Source organism: Carlito syrichta, unplaced genomic scaffold (genome assembly GCF_000164805.1).
Source record: "Carlito syrichta isolate Samal-C Ts95f unplaced genomic scaffold, Tarsius_syrichta-2.0.1 Scaffold303331, whole genome shotgun sequence".
Taxonomy (NCBI): domain Eukaryota; kingdom Metazoa; phylum Chordata; class Mammalia; order Primates; family Tarsiidae; genus Carlito; species Carlito syrichta.
This window is the reverse complement of record NW_007247427.1, coordinates 1,114,930-1,134,364: the sequence shown is the minus strand read 5'-3', so window position 1 is coordinate 1,134,364 and position 19,435 is coordinate 1,114,930. Positions and strand designations below refer to the sequence as shown.

The following is a 19,435-nucleotide window of genomic DNA, read 5'->3' as shown; positions in this document are numbered from 1 at the left end:
TAACTAACTTCATATGAATAGATAACAATGAAGGGTGAGCACCAAACCTAGATATGTTGCAATATAAAAATAGAGATCATCTCTGTCTTGAGGTTCATAGAACTTTAAGTAGATGTCAGAACATAGATCATCTTCTGTACAAAATACTTCCAAACCCTATAAAATCAGAAAGAAAAGAATAAAACAAATAGTATTGTATCATTCTTGCAATTCCAGTATAAGCATATAATTTTAAAAGCCTTCAATTAAGCATCTGTATTTTTTATTTTTAGATCTTGTTTTCATATTTTCCATGCATAAATTTGATTTGGTGAGATACAGAGATACATATACAGAGAGATCTAGGTACATATATATGCATATGTTGTGCTCATACAATTTTGGAGAACAAGACATATGTCAGCTAAACTTTGTAAAATCCCATTTTGTGTTGAATAACTGTATTGATAATAGCTTTTGTGAATTTACTATGTTGAAAGTCCAGATTAGCTGATCCATATATTCATATGTCTTCTGCGAACAAATATGTTTAGCTTTCTTTTACAAATTAAATAATTATGTAATAAATTGACAACTGAATAACTATTCAATTAATAAACTGCAGTTATTCTTAAGAATATTGTACTGGTAAGGCTGAGACAGCACAGAAACAGACAAAGAATGAAAGCCCAGAGTTGCCCCTGGTTCCAACATAGGTTTTCACCACGTACTAGCTAGGGGACTTAGGAAGTTAACTCCTAAGACTTTATCTGTAGAATACGGGATCATCTACCTCACAGGGATGGTAATGGCAAATAAATGAAATATGTTATAGTAATTGCCTGGTACATAGAAGACATTTAATCAGTGTTACTTTCTTCTCTTTTTCGGACTGTACCTCTATACCCAAAGGAGGAGATTTGTTTTATAGTATCTGTTTCCCTGATCCTCTATTAGCATGAAAATGGAGAGACTGCCTTTTAAGTAAAATAGACAACAAAAGAGTTAAAGCTCACAAATCAAAACACAAAAATGAGATAGTGAGAATTTCATAATGTTTTTGTAATGCCGAGTTACTGGTTAAACTTCAAAGGAGAAAAACTGAATTTACAGTGCCGTCAAATTAAAACACGCTGGAGTCACACTTTCTGTAGGGATCCGTTAATGAAGTAAGTATATCAGACAGTCACAAGTATGGTCACAAGCTGATTCAGGGAACGGTGAGAACTGTCCATATAATTATAAGTGGTTATTTTGTCCATTTCTCTTTCACCAGCTCAAAGGCAGAATTAATGCAAATTAACTGTAAATGCACTGCAGTTCCACTGAGATTTAGTTTTGTAATATCTTCTCAATTTTGCTTTGAGAATTAGCTGCTGTGAACAGTGGTGGTAAGAAGCACTGGATTGGTTCTGCATTGATTATTTTAGCTGAGCCCAGAATCTCTGAGAATGCAGGAGTGAAAACCTCAAGGATATCCTAGCTTGTTCTTGGAGTCAAGAACGTTTTCACAACAGAAACTCTTCTTGACATAAAGGAGTCATCAATTTCTAGCTACTCCAAAATACAGCAAGAATCAGAGTCAATCAGTACAATACACTTGTAATTTTCAGACATGCCCTAGGTATTTGCATGTCAATAAACTACTGGCTAAACTGGAGGTGTGACAATCATCCACCTAGCACTGGAATTCCACGAGAACTCACCAGAGGCATGAGGCCGTGCCTCCTTTTGTAAATGCGGCGGACATCTTGAAGTGTTATCTGGACCACAGGTTTCTTTAAAAAGAGAAAGACAATCTCAAACATCTGCATTCTGACACAGTTAGAAGTTGTTTAATATCAGAAAGAGAAAAAAAATGACCAAATCTTGCCTTCCTGATGAACAACTGAAAAGAGAGATCTTGAAGCAAGCGTATCTGGTCTCCCATTCTGCTCTGTCACTTGTCACTAGCTTTACGACCTTGGACAAGTCTCTCTGTCCCCACTCAACACTTCGAAAATGATAATGTAATTATCTATTTTTCAGGTTATGACAAGATTGTGAGGTGATAAGGAATATTAAAGGATTAGTATAGATAACCTCCCAGGGATTTTGCTATTGTTTTTTGTGGACCAACGGTTTGCTTAGTACTGGCATGCATCTTTTTTTAGAATACTTTTATCTCCTTAAAGTTTACAGTATATTAAGGCTGGGTGTGGTGGCTCATGCCTGTAATCGCAGCACTTTGGGGAGCAGAGGGGAGAATATCTCTTGAGACCAGGAGTTCGAGATCCCAGCCTGGGCAACACAGTGAGATCCCCAGCTTTAAAACAATAAAAGAGGCCAGGCGGGGTGGCTCAAGCCTGTAATCCCAGCACTTTGGGAGACCAAGCTGAGGGGATTGCCTGAGATCACGGGTTTGAGATCTCAGCCAGCCTGGGAAACTTGGCGAGACCCCATCTCTACAATAAAATTTTTAAAAAAATCAGCAGGGCGTGGTAGCGCATGCCTATAGTTCCAAGCTACTTGGAAGGCTGAGGCAGAAGGATCACCTGAGCCCAGCAGGTCAGTGCTGGGGTGGGCACGAACATGCCACTGCACTCCAGCCTGGGTGATGGAGTGAGACTCCAACTCAAAAAAATAAATAACGTAGCCAGTGATGGCTACGTAGTCATCACAATTGGGAGATCTAAATTTCCACATTAGTGGAGGTAGTGATGCCTGTAGTCCCAGATCACTTGTGAGGCTGGGACATGAGGGTCACTTGAGTCCAGGAGGTGAAGGCTGCAGTGAGCTGTGATTGCGCCACTGTATGCAGGCTTGGGCAACAGAGGGAATCCCTGTCTCAAAACAAAACAAAACAAAACTATAGTGTATTTAAGGGCTCACAACTACAGTATAAAGCAGGGTCTCTAAACTTTTTCTTCTGTAATGAAGAAGAAAATGTTCTCACTTCTCTGGAATTTTAAAACACTAATGAACGAAGAGAAACAAGGTAAAAAAATAAGGCACTGAGATTGACTAAAGGCTGCACTTCCACAGTCCTCTTCCCACGTGGGAGGGTGAAAAGCCTGCTCTGACCACTTGTGCAGCTGTGGCAAGTTCCCTGAAGACCCTGAGTCAGGTTTGGGAACTACTGGTCAAGGACACTGGACCAAGAACTGAGAAGGAATAAGTGCTCACACTATGGACCCTGAAGGTATGGCACATACTCAGATGTATCTTTAAAAGTTTTTGACCCAAGTAATAGTAACGGTAATAGCCAAGCTGATTGATCACACCACTCAATGCCGGTCCAGCAATGTGCTGCCTGTCTCCTGCAGAACTTGGTGAGGGTGCCCCACCACCTAGTGGACAGAATCATTATGGCTTCATCTTTCACTCAGGAAAGTATGAGATGCTTTAGTGCCATGTCACTAGCCTGGAGAATTTCCAGGGGGTAGCTTTCTTCAGCAGGAAACACTTCTCTTTTTTCTTTTTTTAGAGACAATGTCTCACTATATTACCCAGGCTGGGCTCAAGAGAAAGCACTCTTCATTCTTTAAGCTGCCCTACCAAATGGCCCAACTGCATTACCAGGGTGTTTGTTAGGATTTCTGTTCTTTTAATGAACCACACTAAAAGAGGGCCAGATGCAGATAAGCAAAAATCTTTACAAGTATTAGTGCAAAAATCTGAGTTGATCTCCACTCTCTGACCTAGTAAGAGAAGACTTTCCAACACTGTAGCAGGAGCCCTCTGGCTGCCAGACACAGCCTCTCCATGTGCCCCACTGCTCTAGCTATGACAGGACCTGGTCACAGTGCTCCTTCAAGAAAAATTTAGATCTCCCAATTGTGTATATGATGAAGGAGAAGAAGAGATATCAACATGTGTGCATATAAACAAATATACAGGAAACATTCACTTGTTATTAATCATAGTATGTTTAGTTCCACTGGTCTCTTCCAGAAGTGCCTCTGAGTGGAGAGGTCTAAATCCAAATCTCTATGAACTCTTTACTGAAATCAGGAGGGGTGGGGCTTCTTTTCACAACACTGAGAGCAAGTACCTCCCAAAATGACTGAAAACACATTGGAGGAACTCAAACTCAGGAGACTGTGTATCGGGTTTACGTAAGGAGTCTGCAAAATACTCAGATGCTGGCAAGGGGGCAAGTGATCCTCACAAAATGTGAGGACACTGGGATTATGAAGCCACACTCAGGGAGAAAGAGCTTAAAGACGGAGGCAGCTCCCTCCCCACAGTCTACGCACCGGGTACCCGTTGAGAGGTTGAAAATACAGGTTTGTGTCCGTGATACACACGTGTCCAGGATTCGTCACTAGAGGTGTCACCATTTCTGCCTTACATTCCATGTGCAGTTTTTCAGAAACATTTTGGAATCTGAAAAGATGTTTTTCAGTAAAAGTAAAAATAAAATCAGAAATTGATCTGCTTTCTGGGTTTGCCTAGGGAGCTGCAGTGTTACTTTGCATGACAATTACCTAAACACTACATTTAGTATGAGAAAAATGGTCATATAAGTTGACTGCTTGGATAAAACTAACATTCTTTTAAATCGTACAACGAAAACTTAGTTGTTTTGTTTTTTTAAAGATGAGATTACGCACCACAGAAGCAAAGGTAGACAAATACATGATACCAAATAATCCTTTAGCTGAACTCTTATTTCTTCCCAAATAAAGTGGTCTTGAAAGTGTTCTTACATTAACTTAATTTTATATTTTTACGTCATTACGATCTATTTTTATAGTCCTATAAACCATCTTGGCATAGGTGGCATTTATTTCACACCGCAATTTGTAAGGCTTTGATGACATAATTACAATTACCTGAATGTCAGTTCCAAAGTATACTCTTTTGTGGATTTACTTCAGCAAAATTGAGCAAAGATGATCCCACCACCCACTTCTCTAAGATTTAGTCAAAAAACTTCATTGTCTTTCTGGTTTACTACTTAAAAATAATTCAGAGGGGAGAACAACCACATCATCAAAATTTCAAGGCTATTAATTAAATAGCTGAGTTAGAATAAATCTATTCATAAGTAACAGGACACAAACATACAAGGGCAGACTTCTACTTCAAGTTAGGACAGGAAGCTGTAGGAGACACTTGTAGTTCTCACCCTAACAACCAAAGTCAGCTGGGTAAGCAGTACAGTCCTCTTGGTTTTTAAAAAACCATCTGGAAAACTGAGAAGTCAAAGAAATCTAAATGAACATAGTTACACAAAGGAAAAAAGAGTTCAGTGGCAGGAAGAGGAGCAAACTATAATAAAAGGGGTAAGTACTGCAGGATGGAGAAAGAGTTTCAGGAAAACCGAAAGCCAGAGTCAGGACTAGAGAGCAAAGGAAGCTCCCCAGAGATGCAAAAATATAGACACCTAGACTGTAAAGCAAGAGCAAGCTCTCATGTTTCAGAAAGCTGGTGGCTCAGCTGTAAAGCACAAAGATATCTCCAGAATCCTTTAAGTGCTCACATTCCAAGTTCTGTTGAAGAGAAGCAGAGTTGTGGACAGTGATGTTTTGAATTAACCCACAGTTCAACCAAACTTTAATCCCACTCAAACACAGATATGATTGACAAAGTCCTCCAGCACAAGCAACCTGACAAAGTAAAGGGTGGGCATGACCACATCTCTAGATAAATATTTAGTTCATTCTCTACACTTCCTTCTAAAACAAACTGTTTGGTATATAATAAAAAGTTGCAATACATGAGAAGAAGCAGGGATACATGACCCATGCTCAAAGAGAAAAGACCTGTAGAAGATGAACAGATGTTGGCTCCATCAGAAGAAGACTTTAAGATAATTATAATAAACATGGTAAAGGTTCTAGAACAAAAGATGAACAATATATGAGATGAGATAGGAAATTTCAGCAGAGAAAAACCATGAAAACAAATTAAAAGGAAAATGTAAGAATAAAAATCTGATTATCAAAAATAATTAAACTGCCGGGCTCGGTGGCTCAGCCTGTAATCCTACGCCTTGGGAGGCTGAGGTGAGTGGATTGACTGAGCCCGTGGGTTCGCGACCCACCTGAGCAACTTGGTGAGACCTCATCTCTACAATAAATCAAAAAAATTAGCCGGGTGTGGTAGCACGCGCCTGTAGTTCCAGCTACTTGGCAGGCTGAGGCGGAAGGATCGCCGGAGCCCAGCAGGTCGAGGCTGCGGTGGCCAGGAGTGGTCACTGCACTCCAGTCTGAGCGACAGAGTGAGACTCCAACTCAAAAAAAAGAAAAAAATTAAACAATCTTAACACACACTGGATATAGTAGAGTAAAATTGAAAACAGGTCAATAAAAAGTTTCCTTTTCATTGAGAAAAAGATAATGAAAAATTATAGAACAGTGTACCTGAGATCTGAGAGAATATAGAAAACATACTAACATAAGTATATTCTGAGTTCCAGAAGAAAAGAAAGAAAAAAAGAAAATAGGACAGAAGAAATATTGAAGGAGAAAATGGCTGAAAACTGATGAAAGACATCAATTCACAGACTCAAGTTACTCTGAAACTCTTTGTGACGTAATAAAAAATATATTTATAAATATGGCAACAAATTTATAAATATAGAGATAAGCAAATATATCTCTACCCCTAGTTTTTGGCACAGAACTCCTAAAACCTTTGCAATTTTCTGAGCAATAGAGGTGCTAGGTGCATCTTATGTTATAATATTTGGTCTGCAGTCCTGGTTCTTGACACAGAGATTCTAATTCCTTGGAATTTTCTGGGTGATAGGAGCATCTTTTGTTCTAATGAGGAAACTCCTGGTGGGCTCCTGGCTGGGGCTCATCAGAAAGACTAAGCTGTGGTTAGAGGTTTGGAACTTTCCACCCCAAACTCCATCCCTGGGGAAGGTGAGAGAGGCCGCAGATTGAGTTAATAATTGATTATGTCTACATGACGAAGCCTCTATAAAAATTCCCAAACTACGAGGTTTGAAGAGCTTCTGAGTTGGTGAAAACATCTATGTGCCAGGAGGGTGGTGTACCCCAGCTCCATGGGGTAAGAAGTTCCTACACTCAAGACCCTTCTAGACCTCGTTTTATGTATCTACTCATCTGGCTGTTCACCTATATCCTTTATCACATCCCCTATTAATATAATAAACATAAGTAAGTGTATCCCTGAGTTCTATGAGCCATTCTAGAAAATGGTCAAAACCAGCTGGGCTCGGTGGTTCAGCCTGTAATCTCGCACCTTTGGGAGGCTGAGGTGAGTGGATTGCCTGAGCCCACGGGTTTGAGACCCGCCTGGGCAGCGAGACCTCATCTCTACAATAAATCAGAAAATCAGCTGGGCATGGTAGCACATGCCTATAATTCCGGCTACTCGGAAGGCTGAGGCGGAAGGATCGCCAGAGCCCAGCAGGTCGAGGCTGCGATGGCCGGGAGCGGCCGCTGCACTCCAATCTGGGTGACCGAGTGAGATTCCAACTCCAAAAAAATTTAAAAAAAAAGAAAATGATCAAAACCAAGGAGGAGGTTGTGGGACAATGGGATAAAAATCTTTAAAGTGGTGAAAACTGTCAACCTAGAATTCTATATCTTAAAGATACCTTTCAAAAATGAAGATGAAATAAAGATCCTATTAGACAGACAAAGTTAAGAGAATTAATCTCTAACAGACCTGCATTATAAGAAATGCTACAGAAAGCATTTCAGACTAAAAAAAATGCTACCAGATGAAACACTAGATCTTCAGAAAGAAAAGAAGAGGGCTGAAAGCATAAACATTTAATATCTGAATAAATAGAAATGATTATTTTTAAGGCTCAGTGTGGTGGCTCATGCCTGTAATCCCAGCATTTTGGGAGGCTTGAGCCCAGGAGTCGAGACCAGCCTGGGCAACATAGCGAGGCTTTACCTCTACAAAAAATTTTTTTTTTTAAATTAACTGGGCGTGGCAGCATGCACCTGCAGTCCCAGCTACCGGGGAGGCTGAGGCAGAAGGATCACCTAAGCCCAGGAGGTCAAGGCTACAGTGAGCCATGATCATGCCACTGCACTCCACTCTGGGTGGCAGAGTGAAATCCTGACTCAAGAAAAAAAAGAAAGAAAGAAAGAAAGAAAGAAAAGAATTGTTTTTTGTGTATTAAATTTATAAACAAACACATTTGTATGGTTATAAATTTGTTTAAAAAACCATTGATTTTTTTAAAGCATAAATAAGAATACTGCATCTTATGGTACATACAGAAATTAAATATAAGAGAAGATCACAATGGTCAGGAAAGGCTAAATGGAAATACACTGGAATAAAGTTCTTGCATTGTTGTAAAGGAGCACAACATCATTTTATTTTATACACTGTGGTATAAGATACATAATGTAATCTCTAGAGTGACCATTAAAAATAATACAAAGTAGAACACCTAAAAATCAACAGAAGCCGGGCTCGGTGGCTCAGCCTGTAATCCCGTGCCTTTGGGAGGCTGAGGTGAGTAAGTTGCCTGAGCCCACGGGTTCGAGACCCGCCTGGGCAGCCGAGACCTCATCTCTACAATAAATCAAAAAAATCAGTTGGGCGTGGTAGCGCATGCCTATAATTCCGGCTACTCGGAAGGCTGAGGCGGAAGGATTGCCAGAGCCCAGCAGGTTGAGGCTGCGGTGGCCGGGAGCGGCCACTACACTCCAGTCTGGGCGACAGAGTGAGACTCCAACTCAAAAAAAAAAAAAAAAAATCAACAGATCAGATAAAATGAAGTACTGGAAAATATTAGATTTACCCAAAAGAAAGCAGGAAAGGAAGAATAAAAAAACAGAGAATAAACAAGACGTTAAGAAACAAATACAGGGCCAGGCTTGGTGGCTCAGCCTGTAATCCCAGCACTTTGGGAGGCTGAGGCGAGTATATTGCCTGAGCCCGCTGGTTCGAGACCAGTCAGGGCAACTTGTCGAGATCTCGTCTCTGCAATAAATCAAAATATTAGCTGGGCACGGTGGTGCCTACCTATAGTTCTGGCTACTTGGAAGGCTGAGGCGGAAGGATCGCTGGAGCCGGAGCCCAGCAGATTGACACTGGGGTGGCCATGAGTATGTCACTGCACTCCAGCCTGGACGGTGGAGTGAGACTTCAACTCAAAAGAAAAAAAAAAAGAAAAGAAAAGAAACAAATACAGTCATGTACCATGGAATGCATTTTGGTCAAGGACATTGCATTTACTATGATGGTCCCATTAGATTATAATACTGTATTTTTACAGTATCCTTTTCATGTTTAGATACACAAATAATTACCACTGTATAACAACTGCCTACAGTATTCAGCTGAGTATCCTTTATAAGAAATACTTGAGACTAGAAGTGTTTCTGTGTTATACCAATTGAGCGTTCCCAATCTGAAAATGAAATCCAAAAGGCTCCAATGAGCAGTTCCTTTGAGCATCATGTCAGCACTGAAAAAGTTACAGATCATTTATTTATTTATTTATTTATTTTTTGAGTTGAAGTCTCACTCTGTCACCCGGACCGGAGTGCAGTGGCCGCTCCCGGCCACCGCAGCCTCGACCTGCTGGGCTCCGGCGATCCTACCACCTCAGCCTTCCAAGTAGCCAGAATTACAGGTATGCGCTACCACGCCCGGCTGATTTTTTGATTTAGCGTAGAGATGAGGTCTCGCTGCCCAGGCGGTCTCGAACCCGCAGACTCTGGCAATCCACTCACCTCAGCCTCCCAAAGGCGCGGGATTACAGGCTGAGCCACCGCATTTCAAATTTCAAATTTTCAGATTAGTGATATTCAATCTGTATAATAACAAACATATGACACAGGTTTGTAAAAGGAACAGGCTATACCATCTAGCCTAGGTATGCAGTAGGCTATAACATCTAGGTTCATGTAAGTATGCTCTGTAATGTACACACAACAAAGAAATCATCTAAGGATACACTCCGCACAATGTATTCCTATCATTAAGTGATGCATGACTGTACTAATACAGTGGGCTTAAAACCAACTATGTAAACAATCACATAATATAAATTACCTAAACATTCCAATTAAAAAGCAGAGATTGTCAGGATGCATAAAAGGCAAGATTCAACTATATATTTAAAGTACGGCAGGGTATGGTGGCTCATGCCTGTAATACCAGCACTTTGGGAGGCTGAGACAGGAGGATTGCTTGTGCCCAGGAGTTCAAGACCAGCCTAGGCAACACAGTGAGATGCTGTCTTTACAAAAACTAGCCAGGTGTAGTGGTGCACACACAACTATAGTCTCAGCTACTCTGGAGGCTGAGGTGGGAGGATTTCTTGAGCCCAGGAGTTTGAGGCTGCAGAGAGCTATGGCCATGCCACTGCACTCCAGCCTGAGCAACAGAGGGAGATCCTGTCTAAAAAAAAAAAAAGAATATATGTTTTTAGAAACAGAATAAAGATACTGACAGGTGAAAAGGACAGGAAAAGATGTACCACGCAATCACATGACTTAAGAAAACCAGTGTGGTGACATAAGAAAACCAGAAATTTTGATATTTTATTTTTCAATTATCACTCATTTAAAGATATTTGTGGGAGTGGAAACGGATATTCTGGCCTTATTCTTGATCTTATAGAAAAGGGTTTAATGTTTCATCACTTAAAAATTATGCTAGCTAATGATTTTTCACAGATGCATTTTAACAGAAAGTTTCTTTTTCTAGTTTGCCTTTTCGCATTTTCTGCATTTATTGACATGATCTTTTTTCCTTTATTGTGTTAATATTGTAAATTACTTTTATTTTTTTCAGTGTTAGACCAGCCTCATGTTAACAGGGTAAATCTAATTTGAGACCCTAATGTACCAGACTGGAGTGCAGTGGCCACTCCCGGCCACCGCAGCCTCGACCTGCTGGGCTCCGGCGATCCTTCCGCCTGCCTTCCGAGTAGCCGGAATTACAGGCATGCGCTACCACGCCCGGCTAATTTTTTATTTATTGTAGAGATGAGGTCTCGCTGCCCAGGCGGGTCTCGAACCCGCGGGCTCAGGCAATCCACTCACCTCAGCCTCCCAAAGGCGCGGGATTACAGGCTGAGCCACCGAGCCCAGCTCCAGAGTTTATTAAAAATTGTGTATTTATTTTTACATGTTTAAGCTTCAGTCACCTTCAAAGTACTTTTCCTTTGACTCAATACACCTATCGAGTTATTTTTCCACTGCTCAAAACGGTTTCTGAACTCTTTGGTTTTGACGCCTTTTAGTGCTTCTGTCATTTTTTGTTTCACTTCTTCCACAAGGACAAAAAGTTTCCCTTGGAGGACTTTTTTCATCCAGGGAAACAAAAAACATTGCTGGGGTGAGATCAGGTGAACAGTAAGGGTGGGACAGGGAGGTCATGCTGTTTTTGGTCAAAAAATGCCAAAAACAGCACGGAGTGGGCAAGTGTGCTCATAAATCACCACCCATCATGAAATAGGCAAAGTTGGTGAATGAATCTGCAAAAAAATATTCACCGAAGCGGTAAGCAGGCTCTCACAGCAACACTAGCTGGTACACTGATGCTGATGGATTCCTAGAAAACTTACCTAGCAGAGGAAGCCTGTACTACAAGAGACCATTCCTCCAAAAAAAACTGTTTTCGGAGGGTTCCCCTCATAGATATAATAGAAACATTACACACAAACATGCACATCTTATACATACATATAAATAATATGTACATATATAAACACACACAGATCAAGCACATGAGCAAGAGCATGAACATGTAAAATCTGAAACAAACTTGGCAAAACGTTAAGTAATGCCTGGTGAATCATAGGGTGTCTATGTTCATTTTATTATTCTTCCAACTTAAAATGTTCAAAATAAAAAGTAGGGAAAAATAAACCTTTAAAGATACTTCAACAAAAAAAATCTCCTTAGAAAATGATGAAAACTTGTTTTATTTAGCACAGTTTACCTTTATTTTAAAAGAAATACACAATTCTGGAATATTTCATTTCATGCTATAAAAACTTCCCCCCAAGTTCTTCAGCCTAACATTTCAGAAACTGGATGAATTAAAACTGTCATAGTGGGTCATTTTTTAAATAAATGCTATGCTAAAGCTCTGAGTTGAAGTCTAAATCACTCCTTAGAAAAATGACACGTTCTAAGTAGGTCAGAAGCAGCTAATTTTTCTTATTATCATTTCTTCTCCCTTTTAAAATGGAAACTACTCCTCCCTCGGCAATCCACTTACCTAAAATATCCTGCTAGTATAAAAATTAATGCTATATAGTGAAACAGAAAAAGAACCAAAGAAATAAACACAAAAAAATACATTACAGGACAGATGGCTTTACTGGCAAGTTCTTCAACATGTTAAAATGTAGGGTAAGGGTCAAATGACTGATTCCCAAATCTCACAAAGTTAGTAATAAAATAGAATATTACAAACTAATCTCATTTATAAACATAAGCTTCTAGCAAAAGCCCAGCACATAATAATCCATAAATGAATGAATCTATTCAACCAGTACATTCTACTTTGTCCTACGCATGAAGGATTACAAACGCAAAAATCAAAAACAAAAATGCTAGTGCACAGAAACTGTAAATAATTCACATGTAAGATTTTGTAAATATAAAGAATCTAAATATAAAGTTAATGGAATTGGCCACAGAGTTTAGTTAGGTTGCTGAAAACAAAATGAGCATACAAAAATCGACTGCATTCTATGTATCAACAATAAACAGAAAATGAAATTTTTAATAACATACCATCACAAATATGAAGTACTTGGATTAAATCTAACCTAAGATAAGAAAGACCTTTATGGAGAAAGATATAGAGAAGACCTAAATAAATAGAGAAAAGACTATAGAGTCAATACAATCACACTCAAAGTCCCAGTAAGCTTTCTTTTATGGACATTGACAGGCTGATTCTAAATGTATACAAAAGTGCCGAAGACCAAGTATAGTGAAGACATAGGTCAAAAAGGAAATAAGATCTGGAACTCTGCACTACAGATATCAATAACTGCCATAAAGCTATAGTCATTAACATAGTGGTATCAGAGATGAAATATAGACAAATAGTCCAATTCTACTTAATATAAGGCATGAAACAAGAGAACAGAATAATATAAAAGAATCATTTTTGCAGAAATATATTGCATACTTAGAAAAGCCAAGAAAAATCAATGAACAAACCATTAGAACGGTGAAAGAAGACTCTCTTGGTCCCTATGGGGCACTATAGGAAGGTACTTATTGCAACTTAAAGGGTCAGGAAAAACCTTCTGAAAGACCTTTCAGCAAGCTAAGCTGAAATAGAAGAATAAGTAAGAGTTAGCCAGGTGCAAAGAGGAGAGTGAGTTTTCTAAGCAGAGGCAACACGAACAAAGACTTAGAGGTAAGACACCACGTGGCACAACAGAAACTGCAGGTAATGCAAACAACTAGAGCACAGAATTCATGCCAAGCAAGAAGTAATAAACAAGAACCAGCACATAAGAGTCTTGTGTGCCATGATAAGGTATTCGGACTTTATCCTGATGGCAACGGGTGTGTTGAAGAATTTTGAATAAGCAGGTGATATTATTAAATAAATTCTTTAGAAATAACATATTGTAAAAGGACATTAGCTAGAAGGGGGAGAAGAGGAATGGAGAAGAGACAACTGAAGTCAGGTAGACCAGGGGTCCTCAACCCCTGGACCACGGACGGGTACCAGTCTGTGGCCTGTTAGGAACCAGGCCACACAGTAGGAAGTGAGTGGCTGGCGAGCCAGCAAAACTTCATCTGTATTTACAGCTGCTCCCCATCTGTTCACACTGATGCCTGAGCTCTACCTCCTGTCAGATCAGCACTGGAAAGCCTGCTTCCATTTCCAACATCCTATCTTTGTGAAGCAGGGTTTTCTGCAGTGATAGCAACCAAAACGAGATTATGAAGTAGACTGGACATAAGCAGCACACTTCGGTTGTCACTGTCTCCCATCATACCCAGATAGGACCATCCAGGACCAGTAGGAAAACAAGCTCAGGGCTTCCACTGATTCTGCATTACGGTGAGCTGTAGAATTATTTCACTATATATTACAATGTAATAATAATGGAAATAAAGCTCACAATAAAAACAATGTATTTGAGTCACCCTGAAACCAATACCTGCACCCCCCTCCAGTCCGTGGAAAAATTGTCTTCCATGAAACCAGTCCCTGATGACAAAAATGTTGAAGCCCGCTGAGGGAAACAATTTAAAAGCTGTGACAGTATTCTAGGTGGGAAGTGATGATGGTATGAACTGAGGCAAACTGTGTGAAAACAAAGAAGCAGAGATGGGAGCATCAGTCATCAGGCCTTTCTGACTGACAGGATGTCAGCATAGAGGAGTCGAGGAAGCTCCCTAAAGTCAAACAGTTTGGGTGATACAAAGTGGACATGCCAAACAAGGCACACAGAGGAAAACGTCTACGGCTTTTCTAAGCAGAAAACCAAATGATTAAAATCTTACCTGTTTTTGTCAAACGATGTTCTAGCCAAACGTGATTGCAAAATAGCTGTGATCTATTAAAAGAACCGTTTTTAAGGTATACATATAAGTATGTGTAAGTAAAATATCAATACAGGTTAATTCACAATCAAAGGTACACACTGTGAGAAATACTTACCATGGCGGTTTGGTCACCCAATTTGTCAAGGCAGGATGCTCTGTGAAGCTACAATATCATAAATACATACGAATTTATTTTTTTCGAAGATGACATGAAGAATTTATTTAGAAGCAAAGAAAAACAGTAATTACTCTATTACTTAGCAACAGTCAAGATTACTTCTGATATACCTATGGCTTCTTAATATATAGTTTTCAAATTTAACGTTTCAAGTAAATTTGCTATTTTAGAAAAGTGATGGTAGTTTGGTTAAGATACATAGATAAGAAATGTACAAAAACAGTAGTTTCTGCCTTCAGTTTGCGAAGTCTCTGCCCAGCGAGTGCCTAAGTCACTGGCTTACCTGGAGCAATGTCTCCACCACATCTTCCACTTTCCCCGAAACATCCAGTTCAAAGACATATTCCATTTTGCCCTAATGTAAAGGGGAAACACAGGAAGAGAAGCAGCACTTAAAACCACGTTACTTTAAGAACATGTGCACGGCACCTGCTAAGTTCTGTATGTTTCGATCTTGTATACCTCCCCCCACCACCCACCAAACTCAGGAGACTGAGTATATAGGATTTACTGCTCTCTTTATTAATTCCATCCTACCTTAGGGCTTAGTTTTTTCCTTTATTTTTAATTCCTTGAGGTGTAGAGTTAGAATTTTTATTTGAGATCTTTCTTCAAATATAGATGTTTATAAACTTCCCTCTTAATACTGCTTTTGCTATATCACCTAAGTTTTGGTAGATTGTGTTTTCATTCTCATTTTTCTCACATGTTCTCTAATTTTCTTTTGATTTCTTCTTTGATCCATTGGTTTTTTTTTCTGAAAGTACGTCATTTAATTTGCACATATTTGTGAATTTTCCAGTTCTCCTTCTGCTGTTGATTTCTATTTCCATTCCGTCAGAAAAGACATAATTCTGTGATTTTAACAATCTCCTTGATGGCAATGGAACAGGTCAGAGTCTCTGCAAAAGCGAGTATCCATAAAGACTCCCTGCCTGAGTGTGTGCGGGTGGGGGAGTGAAAGTTCGTCTGAGGGGCAACTCAGGTTCATGCAACCAGAGATCTCCTCTGGAGGTGACTGTGACTTCCTACCACCCTGAGACTGGAGCCCCTGGCACACAGGATCGTCTGCTATTCTTGGAGCTCTCCTGAGAAAAGCCTGCGGAATACAGCGGATCCTCACCACCTGCCGGCCGGCCCACACAATCACCTGTGACAGCAGAGCAGCTTGAGCCCTGAATCCGTGGAGAGAGTAGGTTGGGGGGAGAGGGGCCCCCACCACCAGTAAGGAAACGCTGACTGGTGCCATTTTCTCTGTCCCAGGACCAGGCAGAGAGCTGCATTGCCCCACCCAGTCTCCAACCTAGGACCTAGAGATTATCTCATCGAACTCGGAGAGACAGACACCCCTCCCCCAAGCGGGAACAGGCACAGACACTCAGATCTGAGTGGGAGACTTGACAACAGTGGCAGCAAGCGGGGATGAGTCCAGATCTGATCCACCCTCCTCCCACAGTAGTCCATGGGGCATCTGACACATGCTGAGAGCAACCTGCCCTGAGAGCAGAGGGGAGGGGCTGGACACCAGAGCTGAAGGAAAGTTGAAGTTACAGGAACAGTCTCAGAGTGAGTTTTGGTTCTTTTTGTTTGTGTGTTTTGCTTGTTTGTTTTAGTTTTTTTCCTCTTCTCTCTTTCTTTCTGTTTTTGATTACATTTTCATACTTGCTTTGTTTTTGTTATTTTAAGGCTTTTTTTTTTTTTTAGACTTCCTTTTGTGTATGGGTATTTTTGAGGGAGAGGACATCAATCGGTGGGATTTGTTGGTTTGTTTGTTTGTATGATTGTCTGTATGGGTTTTTTTGTTTTTTTGAGTTGGAGTCTCACTCTGTCACCCAGACTGGAGTGCAGTGGCCGCTTCCGGCCACCACAGCCTCAATCTGCTGGGCTCTGGCGATCCTTCCGCCTCAGCCTTCCCAGTAGCCGGAGTAATAGGCATGCGCTACCACGCCCGGCTGATTTTTTTGATTTATTGTAGAGATGAGGTCTCGCTGCCCAGGCAGGTCTCGAACCTGCGGGCTCAGGCAATCCACTCACCTCAGCCTCTGAAAGGCACAGGATTACAGGCTGAGCCACCGAGCCCGGCCTGTATGGGTTTTTAAAAAATCTTTTCTGTCTTTGTTTGTGTCTCCTTTCATTTGTTAGTTGGTATACCTGTCTGTTTTCCCTCTTCTCTCTCTCCACCTTCCACTCACCCCCCTCCTTTCTTCCATTCTTTTCCTTTTTCTTACCTCATTTTGCTTCTGGGGGCAAGCCTATACCCCCACAGACTGTATGGCACTGGGAAGTGGGTTCCAGGGGGTCCATATACTTGTCAGTGGATACTGGGACCTGTAGATACTTTCTGAATCACAGCTCCTCCCCTTTATTAAATTTCAAAACTGCACAAAGTAAAGCCCCTCCAACCCACAGTCCAGCTTCAGAACTGAACAAAGCCAGAGGATCTATATAAGGAAGAATAGGAGATCGAGCAAACAGAAGTAAAAGCTACCCCCCATCCCTGAACAACAGAATTAAAGAAGGGAGAGGTAAATCTACCCAAATGAAGAAAAACCAAAGAAAGAACATGGGTCTCACACAGACCCCTGGTCAGCCACTGAGAAAATAGACTTCAGAACGCAAACAAAGAAGAACCCCCAGAATGACTGATCTCAAACCACAAACCCAGATATCAAGATATTCATAGAGAGAATAAATAGAAATGAGGATAAGAGGAAAGAATGAAGGAGTTGATAACTGAGGTAACAGCAATAAAGAATACAGTGAACGAAATAAATAACAAACTGATAAGCATGGAAAGCAGAATTAATCAAGCAGAAGAAAGAATCTCAGAGCTTGTAGCCCAAAATACAGAATTAACTCAAACAGTTGAAGACATTGAAGAGAAGCTTAAAAAAACAGGAAAAAACCTCCAAGAGATGAGCGATTATTTCAAGAGGTTGAACCTAAGATTAAGTGGAATTCCTGAGGCAGATAGAAAGACAGAGACCGTCCTGGAACAAACATTCCATGAAATTATCCAAGAAAACTTCTCTCATCTCATTAGTGACACGATCATTCAAACACAAGAGTTTCGGAGAACCCCTGCAAGACTACAAATGAGAAGACCAACTCCTAGACACATAGTAATTTGCCTACACAAAGTAGGTATAAAAGAAAAAATTCTAAAGGCAGCAGGAGAAAAAAGTCAGACTACCTACTGGGAAGACCAATTAGAATAGCAGCAGACTTATCTACAGAAACACTTTAAGCTAGGAGAGCATGAACCCAATCTTCAGTGTTCTCAAAGATAAACAGTTTCAACCAAGAATTACTTACCCAGCTAAGCTAAGATTCATCAGTAATAGAAAATGAAAATCCTTCCCAGACATTCAATCCCTAAGAGCTTATGATGACTCCAAACCAGTCTAAAGAAACACTTAAGAAAGTATTAGCCGGGCTCGGTGGCTCAGCCTGTAATCCCGCACCTTTGGGAGGCTGAGGTGAGTGGATTGTCTGAGCCCGCGGGTTCGAGACCCGCCTGGGCAGCGAGACCTCATCTCTACAATTAAAAAAAAAAAAAAATCAGCCGGGCGTGGTAGTGCATGCCTGTAATTCCGGCTACTTGGAAGCCTGAGGCGGAAGGATCACCAGAGCCCAGCAGGTCGAGGCTGCGGTGGCTGGGAGCGGCCACTGCACTCCAGTCTGGGCGACAGAGTGAGACTCTAACTCAAAAAAAAAAAAAAGTATTAAATGCAGAAAAAAAGGAGAAAAAGAACAACAACACCCTTCACAAGAATGCAGGAAAAAGATTGAAAACACACATGAATCAACCCAAAAATCAAAAGAAAGACAACAAACAAACAGCAGCAGCAACAACAAACTCTATAAGAACCTCATGACAGGATAAACTCTCACACCTCAATAATAAGACTGAATGTGTATAGACTAAATGCACCACTGAAAAGACAGAATAGCAAAATGAATAAAATATCATGAGACAATATATTATCTCCAAAAAACTCATCTCATCAGAAAAGACACTCACAGACTCAAAGTAAAAGGATGGGAAACAAAGCTTTGGTGAAACGAAACACAAAAGAAAGCAGGAGTCACAATCTTAATATTAGACAAAATTCCCTCTAAGCAATCGAAAATTAAAAATGATATGGAAGTTACTACATAATGATAAAAGGTTCAATCCATCAAAGAAATATCTATTCTAAACATATATGCACCCAAAACAGGAGCTCCAACTTTCATAAAGCACCTTCTAAAAAGTCTAAATATTAACTCTAACACTGTAACAGCTGGGGACTTAAATACCCCACTAACAACCCTAGACAAATCATCAGGACAAAAATCAACAAGCAGATGCTTAACCAAATGGTCTTAACTGATACCTACAGAACACTTCACCCAATGACTATAGAATATACATTCTACTCATCACCACATGGAATGTACTCTAAGATCGACCACATCCACGGCCATAAATCAAGCATAAGCAAATTCTATAAGACTGAAATACTGCCATGCACCTTCTCAGACCACAGAGGAATAAAAATAAATATCCAGCTTGGTGGCTCAGCCTGTAATCCCACACCTTTGGGAGGCTGAGGTGAGTGGACTGCCTGAGCCCGCAGGTTCGAGACCCGTCTGGGCAACTTGGCGAGACCTCATCTCTACAATAAATAAAAAACTCAGCCGGGCATGATAGCGTGCGCCTGTAGTTCTAGCTACTTGGAAGGCTGAGGCTGGAGGATCGCTGGAACCCAGCAGGTCGAGGCTGTGGTGGCTGGGAGCAGCCACTGCACTCCAGTCTGGGCGACAG

At 40.6% G+C, this 19,435-nt stretch overlaps 1 protein-coding gene across 1 annotated transcript in view; it reads right to left on the bottom strand.

Annotated features, from left to right (window-relative positions):
• The window catches only part of NSMAF (neutral sphingomyelinase activation associated factor), a 59,700-nt gene that overhangs the window by 23,204 nt on the left and 17,061 nt on the right, over positions 1-19,435 (bottom strand). The window contains exons 6-11 of the mRNA XM_021712508.1: positions 14,909-14,980; positions 14,563-14,610; positions 14,406-14,458; positions 4,218-4,347; positions 1,686-1,757; positions 48-156 (exon numbers count right to left, since the gene is read on the bottom strand). Of these exons, the coding sequence (XP_021568183.1) occupies positions 48-156; positions 1,686-1,757; positions 4,218-4,347; positions 14,406-14,458; positions 14,563-14,610; positions 14,909-14,980 (484 nt within the window). The remainder of the gene's footprint in view (positions 1-47; positions 157-1,685; positions 1,758-4,217; positions 4,348-14,405; positions 14,459-14,562; positions 14,611-14,908; positions 14,981-19,435) is intronic.